This window comes from Solanum dulcamara, chromosome 4 (assembly GCF_947179165.1).
Source record: "Solanum dulcamara chromosome 4, daSolDulc1.2, whole genome shotgun sequence".
Taxonomy (NCBI): Eukaryota; Viridiplantae; Streptophyta; class Magnoliopsida; order Solanales; family Solanaceae; genus Solanum; species Solanum dulcamara.
Genome location: NC_077240.1, coordinates 70,894,951 through 70,912,318, shown reverse-complemented (window position 1 = coordinate 70,912,318; position 17,368 = coordinate 70,894,951). Strand labels below are relative to the sequence as shown.

Below are 17,368 nucleotides of genomic sequence, written 5' to 3'. Positions count from 1 at the left end.
TACTGTAACCAACTAAGAAATTGAATATTCTACTAAATCAACTATTAGACTCCTTCTATAATTAAATAATAAATTATTATAGAAAAATATAGTAGTAACAGATGTAACATTCAACATTCCTCCTTACATTTGTTGTTGTAGTCTAACAAAATTGATCTTCCTCACTTTCTGATCCTACAAGTAGTGCTTGTGAACTGTTTTGAGCTTTTTTGAACTTGCACAATAGCTGAGATTTCTTATTCAAACTTGCCTGGAAGGCTGGCCAAGATCTTCTCTGCAACTTTCTAGTTTGAAAAGTTTTCACCAAGATTCTTATCTGATTCACAATCTTCATCAACTTGGAGGAGTATTCATTCATATTATCTGAGTCTTTCATCTTCAAAAGCTTAAACTATCTCTTCAAAGTTAAGAACCTTTACAGATTTTACTTGGTTGCTGTCTTCAAACTCCTCCTTTAATTTATCCCATGCCTCTTTTGGGTATTTCACAAGCCATAATTCACGTAAACATCATATCTGTGAGACTTGAATGTATGCAGGTGAGAGCTTTTGAAAATCTAGTCACCAACTCATCGTACTTTTTAATTTCATTGAAAGTTGACATCAACTCTCAATGGATGAACATCAGGTTCTCCCCTCTCAACAACTTCCCATAAGTTGAGAGCTTTAGATAAGCCTTCATCTTGATGTTCGAAATGTGTAATTCTCCCCGATAAAAATAGGAGAATCCATTGTTGGCTGAATTTTATTTGCCATGAATTTTCCCAGAAAATAAATTCAAGAAAAAAAAATAGAAAGTAGATGAGCCAAACAACAAGATCTGATTCAGATCCTTAAGGAAATAAGCTCTAATATCATGTTAGAAAAAAAAGAACTTCAAAGCTAAAAGGGTAACAGTAAAGTTGCAGCTGTAAACTGCTACAAAATTTTGAAGATGAAGAAGGAGAAGGCTAAAATTTTTGAGTTCTCTATTTCTTTAGATGTTTTGTGTTATATATATATATATATATATATATATATAGATAGATAGTGTGGGAATTACAATCATATAATAATAAAATATCTCACACTAAAATATATACACATGTGACTCACTAACCACCAAATATTTTAACTCAAAAGACTTGTATTCTACAAATTAATTATAATGTAGGAGTTTTTCAAGAAATCTTAATTTCTTAACCCCTTGAGTGAAACATTTATTTCATAAACAATAATAATAATTTACTACTATATATAAGACTCCAAACCAGCTTCCTCACAAGGGTATTTTCGGTATTCAAATTGCTTTACAAATGTACATATGTATTCCTTCACAATAAAACCAACTCATTTTAGTTTAATTACCTTTTTGTCCACCAAAAACATACCAATTTTCTGTATTGTGGGTCCATTGGCCTAACAAATTTGAAATATCTTTGCTTCTCTCTTTTGCATATGTTTCGGTTATCAAGGGACCGCTTTCTCGAGTGAGAGTTCTTTTTTGAGGTTAGTCTAACCGTCCTCATTCTAGTTTGTAGGCATGCGAGTAAGAGGGTAGTAGGCGAAATTCTATGAATTGAATGGGACTTCAGCTTCGATAATCGTATCCTCCCTCCATCAAATAAGGTGGAGTGGGCAAGTAGATCTTCTCTACTTAGTCCTTTAACAAAAGCGTCCCGTTTTCCTTAACAATTTTTTTAAAAATTTATGGGTCCCATTTTATACAATCTTAAAAGTAACTTTACCTAAATTCCATAGTGAAAAAGCTCAATTACAACTTATCCCTTATTTTTTTTAAATTACCCAATTTCCCTGATTTTTCTCAGATTCCTGATACATTAAGGTTCTTCTGACACATCATGTTTTGGGTGTAGAATAATTAATGTTGTTAAGGTATTTATGGATAGTAAGGTACTTTCAGTTAGGATTCATTGTTTCAATCAATTACTTTGCTAAATAAGGAAAATAATCCAAACAAATCATAACAGTTATGAGTGACGTGAAAAACTTAAAAAATAGAGCATAACATCTAACATAAACTTCAATCCAAAATTCGAATTTCATCAAACTAATCGAGATGAATATCCTGATACTACTAGGCGACAATATATCTTACTTGAATCTAAAAGCAACAATTGTTGCTGAATTGACCATGCTACACAGTTTTTTTAACAGTTTATGGGTTGTATTTTGCCCATGCTACCTTCGACTTTGGTTGAATTATCTGGTAGGAGTAAGATGATTGTAGATTAATCAGAAGCATTAAAGCTTCTCATACATGAGAATTTGATACATAAACTGATACACGAGAATAGTTGATACATAAGAATAGCTGATACATAACCATAGCTGATACATTCGATAGATTAAGGGTTGATACATTGAAGATTGTTGTATTAGTTTTCAACTGAATTGTGGTTGATACATAACATCTTGTATTTATATAGGTTGTAGATGTATCAGAAGCAGTAAAACTTCTGATACATGAGAATAGCTGATACATAAGAATAGCTGATATATAACCATAGCTGATACATTCGACAGATTAAGGGTTGATACATTGAAGATTGTTTTATTAGTTTTCAACTGAATTGTGGTTGATACATAACATCTTGTATTTATATAGGTTGTAGATGTATCAGAAGCAATAAAACTTCTGATACATGAGAATAGCTGATACATAAGAATAACTGATACATTCGACAGATTAAGGGTTGATACATTGAAGATTGTTTTATTAGTTTTCAACTGAATTGTGATTGATACATAACATCTTGTATTGATATAGGTTGTAGATGTATCAGAAGCAGTAAAGCTTCTGATATATGAGAATCTGATACATAAACTGATACATGAGAATAGCTGATACATAAGAATAGTTGATACATAACCATAGCTGATACATTCGATAGATTAAGGGTTGATACATTAAAGATTGTTGTATTAGTTTTCAACTGAATTGTGGTTGATACATAATATCTTGTATTGATATATGTTGTAGATGTATCAGAAGTAGTAAAGCTTCTGATACTTGAAAATCTGATACATAAACTGACACATGAGAATAGCTAATACATAAGAATAGCTGATACATAACTATAGCTGATACATTCGACAGATTAAGGGTTGATACATTGAAGAGTGTTGTATTAGTTTTCAACTGAATTATGGTTGATACATAACATTTTGTATTGATATAAGTTGTAGATGTATCAGAAGCAGTAAAGCTTCTGATACATAAACTTATACATGAGAATAGCTGATACATAAGAATAGCTGATACATAATCATTGCAAATACATTCGACATATTAAAGGTTGATACATTGAAGATTGTTGTATTAGTTTTCAACTGAATTGTGGTTGATACATAACATCTTGTATTAATATAAGTAGTAGATGTATCAGAAGCAGTTAAGCTTTTGATATATGAGAATCTGATACATAAACTGATACATGAGAATAATTGATACATAAGAATAGTTGATACATAACCATAGCTGATACATTCAATAGATTAAGGGTTGATACATTGAAGATTGTTGTTGTAACACCCCTCAAAATATTTCCCTAAGATTCGGACCTTTCTTGTACACGTGTAGGGTCGATCGTATTTATTTCAAAGTATGTGCTTGAGTTAAGATGAGTCCCCGAGTAATTGAAAAGTGTTGGAGGTAAGGTGGGGTCCCTAGGACCAAGCTAAGACTAAGAAGGTTCGTCGTGGCTAAGTTTTAGGACGAGTTTGTATGAGGAGTCGACTTCTAATGACCCTATCTTTTGAGAGACGAAAATATAGGTGGCCCACGACCTATTAAATTAAAGGTCGTTGAGTCTTCTTTCCAACGCCACCAAGAATGTAAATTTTGGAGTTCAGAGTCGAAAGATATGGCGATCCTAAGATGAACGAGCACAACAGAGATTTTCAGGCCTGGGGTTCAACTACTGGAAATCTGGGCTTGGCGTCGTAGTGGCGCGATGCGCCACTATCGCGCCAGGAACATGCCTCAGTAGTTTGTCCCCTGGCGCGCCGCGCCGCTAAAAGTTGTGTAGGGTTTTTCAGGCCAATTTTCCAGAACCCAGAAAATATGGCCTTGGCGCTGTAAGGGCGCGACGCGCCACTATCGCGCCAGAAACATGCCTCAGTAGTTTGGCCTCTGGCGCGGCGCGCCACTGCGAGGTGTGTAGGTTTTAGGCGTAATTGGCCTGGCACTGCAATGGCGCGACGCGCCACTATCGTGCCAGGTGCGTTTTTGCCTATTTTTCAGAACTTTTGAGGAGGGGCAATTTGGGAACTTACCCAAATTATATATATGTTACCCTTGGTCTTTTGGGAACACATTTTGCAACCTCACTCTCTCTCTACAAAGCCCTAGGAGCTTCTTTCTCTCTCTCTCTTCTTCTTCTTCTTCTTCTTCTCCATTTCCAACAAAAAGAGTCCAAGAGCTTCAAGATTTGAGTCCTCCATTGAAGACCCAACCACAAGGTTTTATTCAAGTCTTCACTAAGGTATGTAAGGCTATCCAAAACATGGGTACGTGCCCTATTCTTGCTTTGAGGTTAGATGTTCATGAAAATGGAGTTTCTTGGTATGGTTTATGTTTGAATGAGTTTTGTCCCCTATTAAATTAATGTTATATGTGTTGATGTTGTCGAGCTAAGAAATTCATAAAACCTTCATGTTAGTATGAGTTGATTGAGATGACTTGTTATTATGTTTTATTGATCTCTTTAGCCAAGTGATTATGTTGCTTAAGTCATTTTCCCTAAATGTGTTATTCTACTTGAATTGTTGAGTTAAAGTCATAGAGTTGTGATGAGTCTTGAGGAGATGTCATAAATGCTTACCTAAATGAGGCTTGATTGAGTTAATTGGAGGATAGAATTGACGAGTGGACAAGGTCCTAAATGAGACTTGCCACTATGACTTAAATTGAGTTAAGAATGAGGAGAGAGTTGATGAGTGGGAAATGTTCCACATGAAACTAGCTGTGAGGGCTTGTTTGAGATGATTGGAGGGAGTCTTATGAGCATAGAGTCATGGGAGGAGTATCGAGCACCGAAGCAGGTAAGAGTATAGTCCATACTCGAACCCCAGAAACTACGCCGCCAACGTAGGTAGGGATGGAACCGTTAAAGTCGGATGCTTTCCATGGGATCGAACCGTTAAAGTTGGATGTTTCCCATTTTATTATCCTGAAATGATAGGACTTGACTAATCGATGGTATCTATGATTAGGGAGGCGTTCATGCCCTGGCAAGGTATGGACAGACGTGGCAACAACGTCTGATTGTTGTACTATCACCGGCTCATAGGTGATGGTTGTCGGTTAAGAGAAACTCCCATTTAGGCCTTGATAGTGCTCCGAGTCAGTTGAGTTAAGTGGCTTATGAGTTAGTCCTGTCTAAACTATTCTCGTTGGACTTAGGACATTTGAGTGAGTTGTCATGTATATATGTATGAGTTGAGATCCTGAGTTGATATTGATGTTTTCTTAATATGGTTTCATCCGGCCATTTTACATACTTGTACATTCCATGTACTGACGCCATTTGGCCTTAATCGTTTCATGATGCAGAGACAGGTACTAGAGATCATCAACCGGCGCTCCGTTGAAGATCCACATACACTTCCAGCTAGTTGGTGAGTCCTCCTAGTTCCCGGAGGATATTGAGCCTTCTTGTACAGTTTTGTTGTCATTTCTTTTATTTTGATTGTGGGTAGCCATGGACTTATCATTGACACCTTTTAGACTTGGATAGAGGCTTCATAGACTGGAGTGTGGAGAGGTTGAGCGATTAATTCGAGGAGTCTTATTATATTTGTTGTTGAGTTAATGAATGCTTGGCCTTCGGCCCTCATATTGCGAATAGTATTTCATTAATTGAGTTTCCGCTAAGAGAACATGATTGAATGAATGTGTGACTGGACCAGGTGGTTCGCTCGGAGGTCAGAAATGGCCTTCGGGTGCCGGCCACGCCTAGGGTACCCTCCCGAGGCGTGACAATTGTATTAGTTTTCAACTAAATTGTGGTTGATACATAACATCTTGTATTGATATAGGTTGTAGATGTATCAGAAGCAGTAAAGCTTCTGATACATGAGAATCTGATAATAGTTTGCTAAATTGTTGAATATCCAAAAAAAATATTTACTATTGGTATAAAAACAAAATTGTACATTCTACTACTACAAAATTCATTTTTTAAGATCCCTGATACATAAAATTTGAGCGTGTAGTTCCAGAAATATTTTTTCCCCTCTTTTCTTAAAGCTTTTTCAGAAGGTTCATCAACTTTCAACCCAGAATTCGAAGATTAAACATTCTTTCTCTTCGCCATTTGCAGATTCGTTGTCCCTAACAAATTATTCCTCGGAATGGACCTATTTTCTTGAAACTCACGAACATCAACATTAGAAACAAAGGATATTATAGCTAGATTATTTTGAGAAATTAGTTGGATAAGTCCAATACTAAATGATGGACCATTTTACATAGTTATCAGTAAACTTAAGATGATTTGAATCAAAAATTTTGAACATTAAACAATTGAAACTGAAAATAACAACTGAAAAACAAGACTTGAACTCTTAGATAACTAAAAACTATGAAAATAGAGAGAGAATGCAGTTGAGAATCAAAAGGAGATGATAGATTATAACCTCTAATTCATATGAGTGCTTTTAGGCGAGAAATTAGGATAATGCTCCGCAAATTCCTTAACTTTTTGGATCTTGAAAATGGAGAGAGAACGAGAGAAAATGATTTAGAGGAGAGAGAATGTTTTTTGAGTTATGTATCCGGAAGATGAAGGAAAAAACTGAAAATAAGGGATTTTGATAAAAAATTTAAAGGGTTGGTACTTTTAGCAAATATGATAATAAAAGATGTGTAATTTGGTAATTTCTCCATCTTAAAATAGCACTTTCAAGTTTTAATTTGTTGGTACAGGGGAAATTTTGTCATTTTGAAAAATCTCTAATTTTTTCGTTTTAATTTAATTGTCTTCTTTTTCTTTTTTAGTTTGTTATATATTTGAAAATTACATAAAAATAATACTACAAATCACATATTAGTAATTTAAAACATTTCAAAGACATAAACTATTGGTTTGACTTTTGAAATTCTATCAATGTCACGGTAATTATTTGAAATGACTAAAAACGTACTATAAATAATAATTAACAACCTAAAAATTTAAAAGACATATAAAAAAATCCGATTAACTCTCAAAATTCTATCAGTGTTACATAAATTGAGATAGAGAGAGTAACATCTATTATTTGAAAATGATGTAAAAGTATTATACAACAACAACAACAACCCAGTTAAATTTCACAACGTGAGGTTTGGGGAGGGTAAAGTGTATGCAGACCTTACTTTTACCAAGGTAGGACGGCTGTTTCCAAGAAACTCTAGGCTCAAAAGAAGCATAAAAAGAGGTCAGATAAGGTTAGAGCACACAAGTAATATATATTATTTGAAATGACTAAAAACGTACTATAAATAATAATTAACAACCTAAAAATTTAAAAGACATATAAAAAATTCGATTAACTCTCAAAATTCTATTAGTGTCACATAAATTGAGATAGAGAGAATAACATCTATTATTTGAAAATGATGTAAAAGTATTATAAATCACAATTAGACAAGAACATGTGTGTTTCTTGGAATTACATTTCCATTAAAGGGTAGTTTAGTCATTTAAATATTAAAAAGGAATCTTCAATAATTTATATATTTAAAAATTACATAAAAAATCATAAATTACAATAATTAACAATAAAAAAAATATATAAAAATTTACGGTCAAATAAAAATTAGATTGACTCTTCAAATTTTATTTGTGCCACATAAATTGAGACAAAAAAGTAACATACAATATTTGAAATGACTAAAAAGTATTATAAATCACAATAATTAACAATTTAAAAATTTAATAGACATATAAATAAATTGAGTTGACTCTTGAAATTCTATCGGTGTCACATAAATTGAGATAGAGGGAGTAACATATCTTAGTTGAAAATGACGTAAAAGTATTATAAATCACAATAATTGACAACTTAAAATATTTAAAAGATATAAAAAAATTGGTTCGAAATTTTATCGGTGCCACATAAATTGGGACATTAGGAGTAACATATAATATCTGAAAATTATGTAAAAAATATTATAAATCACAATAATTAAGAACTTAAAATATTTACAAATCATAAAAAAAAATTGATTGACTCTCGAAATTCCATTTGTATCATATAAAGTGCGAGTGAGTAACATATATTGGGCCCGTGCACCATATCTAGTGTGTGATAGTAGAATATATATATATATATATATATATATATATATATATATATATATATATATATATATATATATATATATATATTCTACTATCTTATAAAAGGGGATAAACAAACACCTCTTCAACACGTCTGCTTCTTGATATTTAATGTCAATTATGGAATATTTCTGTCATTTTATTATTATTATTTATTTTTATTAATAACTTAGTGTAACTCATTGATTCTAATTCCATTTCAAGGTTGATTTTTTTATTTTGAAGACATAATTACCCTTTTGGGACCTACAATACAGGAGTTTGGGATCCTCCTGTGTGCTTACTTCTGAGCTTCAAATTTTGTACTATCTTTTTTCCTTTTCATCACTTAATGACCCACTTAATAGCTTTTCACATTATCAATTTTTAGCTTATCATTCTTCGATTTCAATTTATATTACTCACCTTTTTTTAGTTAGTCTAAAGAAACATCATATTTTTATATTTTGTAATGATTAAATTTTAAAATTTTCATTTGATTCATAATAAAATGATTTATAGCCACATATATATTTATGACTTATTTTAAACCATAAATTTTAAAAAATTTTTGTTCTTTTAAACTTTATGCCAAATCAAACTACATCACATAATTGGAGCAAGAAATAAGCATCTCTTCGTCGACGTACCCGCCTCTAGCCGAGGTTTTTTTATGAAATTTTTATACTTTCTTCATTTTCATTTGTTTATCTTACTTTCCTTTTTAGTTTGTTACATATTTGAAAATTATGTAAAAAAATACTATAAATCACAATAATTAATAACTTAAAATATATATATATATATATATATATATATATATATATAAAAAGATGGTTGACTCTCAAAATTCTATCGATGCCACATAAATTGGGATAGAGGAAGTAACATATATTATTTTTAAATATTTTAAAAAGTAATATAAACCACAATAATTAACAACTTTAAATATTTAAAAGAGATGCAAAATTTGGTTGGCTCACAAAATTTAATCGATGCCACATAAAATTGGATATATTATTTACAAATTACATTAAAAAAATATTACAATAATTAACAACTTAAAATATTTAAATGACAAAAAATTTGTTGACTCTTGAAATTCTATCTGTGCCACTTAAATTGAGACAGAGGGGTAATGTAAATTATTTAAAAAATTAAAAATACTATAAATCACAATAATTAATAACTTAAATAAAAATTTAGATGACTCCAAATTTCTTCTGTGTCACATAAATTAAAATATCATAAATAACTATTGAGCTCGTTCTAGCACGGGCGCTCTTATATCTAGTAATAATATAAGTTCCGTAATAATATTAAGTCTTATCCCAAATTAGTAGATATCACTTATATTGATCTTTATTTTTCGTTGAGTCCTATTATATCTAAGTTTTGTATTGACTATATAGAATTTTGTTTTTGAAAGAGTGAGTAGGTTAAAACACACCTAAATTATAATATTGACGCAAATTTCATACCTTAACTATCTAACAAGGTATGTTTTAATGCTTAAATAGTGAGTTTAGATAGGTAAAAGAACGTATCAATTAGATATAGAACTCGCGAAAACAATAATAGTTTAGGCGTGCTTTTTATCGACTCTTGGAAAAAAAAAATGACAATCCTGTCCAAGATCAGCTGTCCTATCAGCATATTTTCTACTCTTTCAAGTTATTTCTGAAATCTGCGTATAATGAAAACCAAATGCAAGAATTCAAGGCAAGTGAGAACTGATTGAGACGCATGTTGCAATAACTTAATCATGATTCATAACGTGGTACTATTTAACTACAGCAACAGCAACTAAGTTTGGTTGATTGCTTCTTTGCACAAAAAGATGGAACCTTTTTCTCATCTCGCAACTAAAGAATAGACACTTGACAGAATTGGAACCGGCTGCTTCTTTCAACCACCTAGGTACACTTTGCTCATGAATAAATAACAGGACTTGTCTTTTTCTAAACAAGGAAATCTGCATCCGAAAGTTCTAGCACTTTGTGAGGGCCGATTGGTTTTACACCAGGCCGGAACGTGTTCTCTTCAATGTACCTATGACATAATTTAACATGTTATTAGGATTTGCACAAAGCCAAAGAATGCTCACTAGCAAAAAATGAACACTCACATTTCCTTCAAGAAAGGGTGTTTGTAGAAGGCATCTGGAATCCTTCCAGAAAATTGATTGTGGTCGAGATACCTGAAATCAGATTCAGCTTCAGACATGCTCTACATGATCTCCACTCATTCACATACAGGCATCAAATATCAAATGCATGCAGAACTACTTTTCTTTTTGGTGCAAGATCTACCAGTGTACAATCAGAAGAGCGAAGGAATGATTTGTAACACCAGAATTGTCAAGGGCGAAGAACGTAAAAATAAATAAATTGAAGGAACAAAAACACTCGCATAAACAACTGCAAGAACCATCTGGGCTTTAAAGGAACATCTAGCATTTTGCAAGGAGCTTCAGCTTCAGACATGCTCTACATGATCTCCACTCATTCACATACAGGCATCAAATATCAAATGCATGCAGAACTACTTTTCTTTTTGGTGCAAGATCTACCAGTGTACAATCAGAAGAGCGAAGGAATGATTTGTAACACCAGAATTGTCAAGGGCGAAGAACGTAAAAATAAATAAATTGAAGGAACAAAAACACTCGCATAAACAACTGCAAGAACCATCTGGGCTTTAAAGGAACATCTAGCATTTTGCAAGGAGCATTGATCATCTAGTTTGCATTTGAATCTGAGTGGCTAGCTTTAACCAACATCTAGCTTTAAAATTCTAACTGACTTTGTGGCTAGCTTTCTTACATTAACACTTGGACCAAAAAAACCTGTGCTCGAAAATATTTTAAATTTACAGTTTCTTACTCCTAATCAATGTACCATTAAAGTCTCGCTAGCAACTAATATATTGGTTTGCACACTATCTATTGAATATTTTATTGTTTAATGCAACCCTACCCAAGAACAAACCGATTGACCTCACAAATTAACCTCTAATATTTTCAGAGAAGCAGTTGCTTGGCTAGTTTTGGGAAAATATCCCTTACCAGTTTCCACCTTCATTGGAGCAAACTTGTGCTGAGCCTCAGTTCATGGCTCAAGCATCACTTTAACAACACTAACAACCACTTAAATGGAAAAGGCCCAAGTTTCAGTTCGCGTGGTTTGGCTCCAACACCAATAGTTTGAAGAAAAACATTGTGACAAAAGGTTTTCCATAGGAATTATATGGGTTAAGCTTCAAAACAAGGTTTCCCATTTCCAACACGACATATCTTGAACAGGGATATGTATCTGACCATAAGTACACTGTCTATAAACATTCTTTGATTGTTTGACCATCCAAATGCAGGTCCTTCCCGTATTCTCAAAAGCCTCTCACTTGTACAAATAATGACTTGTAATCTGGGGGATGGAGGGGAATGTAAGCGTTGAAATAGTATGGATTTTGTAAGAAAGAAGAATCTGGGTAGGAAATGCAATGGATATTGACGACCAGGTGCACGATAGGCATATTGCCTATAGATCTACATGCATAACTTCATATTTTCTGAATTATACACTACTACAGTTTTTTGATACCCGAGTACACTACTACTGTTTTCGTAACAAGTTATACCAATAAAATTATTATGTTTTAACAGACAATCTTCTATAATTAAAGTTTAACACGTCACCCGTGCGTCTCTGTTCCAGTGTGCCATTGCTACAGAGCTCTCAACTGAAATCCTGAGTATGTGAGAACTTTTACTATTGAAATGGATTGTGTTTTTGTGCTAAAATTAGAACCTACTAGGATGAGAACACTCGTGCATCTAGTTTCTTCAGGCAGTTTCTATACATTACTATTTGTTGGAGGTAATCATTATGGATAAGGTCCAATAAGGTCAGCCAACAAGAGCTTCAAGTCCATCTACTAATGTTTTTGTCACAGCACCCATAAATTGCACAATCCTCAAAATTTATCTCCTTAAGAAAGAAAGGCCCTTGCAAGACCACATTAGCCAACTTGTCCCAAGTTCATCTGTTTTGAGCCGAGGGTCTATCAATAACAACCTCTCAACCTTTTTAAGGTAGGGATAAGGTCTGGGTACACACTACCCTTCCCAGACCCCACTTGTGGGATTACACTAGGTATGTTGTTGTCGTTCACCCTTAAGTTGAACAATCCTCAAAATTCATCTTTTTAAGAAAGAAAGATCCTTGAAAGACTGCACTCACTAGACAATCATTGGGACATAACAAATATTTTTATAGGTTAATAAAGCAATTTATTAATAATAGAAAACAGCATTAAACTACTGCATGGTAATCATATCTAACATGGCGTCTAAATCATGCACAAAGAGCAGGTTGCACCAAAAAGCTATCAAAGAGAGATCTCAACTTAAGGCTAAGGATGTTTGTGTATTTGCCTTCAAAAGTTCTGAATTTTCTGTCCAAACTGTCCACATCCAGTATAATAAATGAGTAGATAAGAGCATAAAGGAGGACTTACAAGTAAGTTAACTTAGGAATATGAGCAATGCTATATGGTATAACTCCTGTCATCTTGTTGTAGGATAGATATCTGTAATAACCAGAGCAATCAAATTAAGCATAATGATATTTATCAACTACTACAGGAGAAATTAACTGTTATTTGTCCAAAAGGCAAGCACTAATCGCGGAGAAACTTTCTTCCCGAAACTTACAAGATCTCCAAGTTCGTCAGATTTGCAAGTTGCGCTGGAATGCCTCCGGTAAGATAATTATTATTTAAGTATCTGCAAGTTACAGCATGTGTTAAGTCCTTGAATTAGCATATAATTCATAACACTAGCAGCAGGATAACTTCAAGCGATTTGACAATTAAACAAGAATAATCAACTTACAGGTTGCGAAGAACCGGAAAACATCCTTCAATACGTATGAGTTCTCTTATAGTTCCAACCAAACGATTGTTACCAACATCCCTGGAATTGCATGAGATCACAGTGAAATCCATGTGCGACACAGGTTCCATATGCTAAAGAAGAGAAGAAGTTAAGATGGTATCTTACAGGTGTCGAAGATACTGTAAGGTACCCAGTTCAGGTGGAATTCGTCCAGTAAAATGATTTTCATGCAGATGGAGATAACGAAGTTCAGGAAGATTAGCAAGCTCCTTAGGTATTTCGCCTTTGAAATTATTAAAACTTAGGTAGCTGAAAAATATACATATCAGTTATTAGTCTATAACAGCAAAATAGATCTGTGGATAAAGAGCTCAGCTAGAGAAGCTGAAAAAGCACTCACAGATGTGTTAATTGCTTTAGTTCACCTATTTCAGGTGGAATGACATCTTGCAGCTTATTCCACCTTACGTTTCTGGTAAAAGGAATCAAGACAAGGAACTGATCAATAGTGCAACATTACAACACACCAGGAAACTAGAGGATACCAAATAATTTCACCATAGTATGTTGGGTTAGAAAAGCAAAAGCAATATTCTGGGACAACGTGGAGGTTCCTATGGACAAAGGAAAAACTTAAAGGTAGGATAAGGGCAACAAAAAGTAGATGTTGAGATATACATCTAATACAATCCTAAAAAGAATATAAAAGGCCTTCTTAGTTAAGTGACATTTCCTTGATAATAAACTTACTCTGTTTTTATTTTAGAATATAAGCCTACGAGTGTATATATTCTCTCAGTTGAAAATTTATCTTTCTTCTTCGGTGCAGATTATATCAGGCAGACTCTCTCCCACTCCCTTCTTTGGGATTAATCATTTATCAGGTAGACTTTCCCATGTTAAGATAAACACATTTCATCTCGATAAAAATGCTAATCACTTTGTACAACACAGTTGAATCATATTAACACCACCTAGGTAGATTTTAACGGATAAACATGTTAATCCTGAAACTAAAGAGACACGCTATTAGGAGACAAACCATAAGCTCTAAACATAAATATCACTTCATAACAGCTACTGAATTTAGATACTTCAATAGGAATATACAAGAAAAGGATTATACAATATTTTAAGACGCTTCAATCGCCCAATTTGAGAAGGAAGAGGGCCAGTCAGCTTGTTATTATGCAGATCCCTGTCATATGAAAGAATATTATGGATTAGGAAGTTTAGAATGAAAATTAAAAGACCCAACAGTACAAGAACAATTGTCCACTAACTATTGCCTTAAATAGTAGTATCAAATTTGCAAATAATGTCTATGCACATTATAGATAATGCCCAAGCATTTTTGGATAACAATCAACACCCAAGCAGAACAATTCTTCAAGTTGGTTAATGAACAATTATGACTGGAGAGTACAAAAACATCCAGATTGGAACTTTAGGGCAATTTCTCAGTTTGGATGAGGTTAAAAAAATCTTTAAGAAGTTACTAAAGCTTTGTAAAAACTAGATTCTAGTACAAAGCCAAAGAGAAGAATCTTACAGTCTAGTAAGATCCAATAAATTAGTGACAGCTGTAGGAAATGGGCCAACAATTGAAACTGCATAAACCTCCCTGCAAGTGGTAAAACAGAAAAGAAAAATGTGAAAAAATGACAACGAAAGGATATTTCATACAGAGTTGAACCTTAGTTACAGAAAAACTACTTAGAACTGGTGAAGCAACACTTACAATTCAGTAACTACTCTATAATCACCCTGCGTGGAACATGTAACACCAGACCATGGAGGTAAATCACCATCTCCACAAGGATCATCTCCAACCCATGCATACACCACTCTCCATCCAAGGGATGCCTTAATTTCATTCAAAGCTTTCACTACAGTCATATTCCAGAAGTTCAAATTAGTCCATTGTAAAAATGTACATTCAGGTACTACAACAACTCCTTGGTTTTTTCATGAATGCAATTAGTGGCCTTAAACTGTTTAAATCCTTTTAATGAAAATATTAACAGAGAAAGAGTGGTTATAATTGGAACTCCACAACATTTCCAACAACACTAAAGAGTGAGAGCAAAGGTATTAACCTTGTGGTCATGGGCTCAAGCCCTACAGTGGACATTCTTATTTGATGACAAGCATAAAAATATTCATGATTGATTATAAACTTACTTATACTACAATTTAAGTACCTAATACTACGTAATCATCGAGTTATATTCACTGGACATTTATTGAATGATGAATTGGTTGAACTTTCCAAGGATAGCTACACTTACCTGTAACAACTAGAAAATAGAATTCTACGGGCAAAACTGGGAAAACATTTATAGTTAATGACACTCCAAGGCACTGATTTAGTTTATTGATTGCAGACAATAGATAATACATTGTACAGATCAAGATTATACATCAGATGAATAGCTATTCCTCAACAAAATCAACAAACTGCAGAGCTTGAATTACTAAACCAACAAAATACACATTCGCAAAAAAGGAAATTATAGTAAGAAAAGATGAAAACACAATAAGTTGAACTTAGAAACAGCATAAAATCTTCCACTCAAACTATATAAATGTGAACTTAGAAGCTGCGTAAAATCTAAAATATCAAATTACTTCCAGGAAAACCATAAACATGCACTTAGAAAACAGATAATGCATAAAAATCCAATTATTTTAGCTCAAACTACAAGCTTGCACTTACAACTTCATCTATTCTATAAAATCCAATCATTTCCACCTAGAACGATACATGCGCACTTTAAAACTACATACAATCTATAAAATAAGTCCAATTATTTCAACTCAAACTATAAACTTGCACTTAGAAGCTGGAAAAAATCAATAAAATCCAATTACTACAACTCAAACTATAAACTTGCTCGAGGACTACATAAAATCCACTTACTTTCACTCAAACTACTAGCTTGCACCTAGAAATTGTATAAAATCTACAAAATTAAATTGTTTCCGCTGAAACTACAAAATTTCACCACAAACTGCATATAATCTATAAAATCCAAATATTTTCACTCAAAACTATAAACTTGCACTTAGAAGCTGAATAAATTCAATTACTACAACTCAAACTATAAAATCTACTTACTTTCACTCAAACTATGAGCTTTCACTTAGAATTTGCATAAAATCTACAAAGTTCAATTGTTTCCGCTAAAACTACAAAATTTCACCACAAACTGCGTATAATCAATGAAATCCAACTAAATTTCATCAAACTATAGACTTGCACTTGGAAGCTGGATAAAATCCAATCACTACAACTCAAACGATAAAAGTCAATTATTTCCACTCAAACAATAAGCTTGCACCTAGAAATTGCATAAGATCTACAAAGTTCAATATTGTTCTTGCTGAAACTACAAAATTAATTTCACTAGAAGCTGCATATATAATCTACAAAATCCAACTATCAATCAAACTTAGCTGATTTTCTCACCTAAATTGCTAAAACAAATTAGGTTTTAAAAGGAAATGGATCGAAATGTGTACCGTCACGTTTGAGGGTTTTAGAGTGAACGAGAACGCTTTGAATCAAGGATAACGAGAAGATCAGGAGAAATACAGAAGGTAGATGCCCATGGCGAGCCATTTGAATAGGGTTAATCACCGGAGTCCAAAGCAGTGCTATACGTACATTGTACAAAGGTATAATGAAGCGTGATTTGAGAGAGATGATGTAAGTGAAGGAAGAAGAAGATCTGTGTGTGAAATGAATCCTCCCTTTGGGAATTTTCCTCAAAATTGTGTTTTTATACAACGCGCTAAATAGCTTATGCTGCGCTGCGCGTCGGTGGATTTCCTGTAAAATATATATATTTACCTGAAAAGTGCACATAGACCCATTTTGAGGACCTTTTTTGGGGTACTAATTGAAATTTGTGTAATTGTAGTTTTATAAATCAAAAAAGAATAATTTTTTTATTATATTCTTAATTTATTAATATTGAATTAATGCCTTTGAAAAATATAATGAGTAAATATGTTTAAAACTTTACTTTCTCCATTTTATATTAAGTGAATTTTTGAGAAATTTTCATTATTCAAAATTCAAGATAGATGTTTGAATTTTTTTTTCATATTTGCCTTTTTATTTATTGAAGTTTTATATTTTCTAGGAGATAAACCATAAT

At 33.0% G+C, this 17,368-nt stretch overlaps 1 protein-coding gene across 1 annotated transcript; it reads right to left on the bottom strand.

The window, feature by feature from the left end:
- Positions 1-10,054: 10,054 nt before the first annotated feature.
- LOC129887525 (probable leucine-rich repeat receptor-like protein kinase At1g35710) lies at positions 10,055-17,030 on the bottom strand. The gene is made up of 11 exons (XM_055962645.1): positions 16,728-17,030; positions 14,944-15,091; positions 14,755-14,826; positions 14,329-14,400; positions 13,603-13,674; positions 13,368-13,511; positions 13,200-13,280; positions 13,020-13,091; positions 12,824-12,895; positions 10,434-10,505; positions 10,055-10,357 (listed from the first exon to the last, which is right to left on the bottom strand). Exons 1-11 carry the CDS (start codon positions 16,825-16,827, stop codon positions 10,267-10,269), a joined length of 996 nt encoding a protein of 331 aa, XP_055818620.1. The 5' UTR covers positions 16,828-17,030; the 3' UTR covers positions 10,055-10,266.
- Between the last annotated feature and the right edge of the window lie 338 nt (positions 17,031-17,368).

Excerpts from the sequence above, each read along its gene's own strand:
- LOC129887525 (XM_055962645.1), bottom strand. The coding sequence starts at position 16,827 with ATGGCTCGCCATGGGCATCTACCTTCTGTATTTCTCCTGATCTTCTCG. Across the intron at positions 15,092-16,727 it reads TAAAACCCTCAAACGTGACG|TGAAAGCTTTGAATGAAATT; the intron begins GTACACATTTCG and ends ATATGACTGTAG. Across the intron at positions 13,281-13,367 it reads TTACAGTATCTTCGACACCT|GGATGTTGGTAACAATCGTT; the intron begins GTAAGATACCAT and ends ATGCAATTCCAG.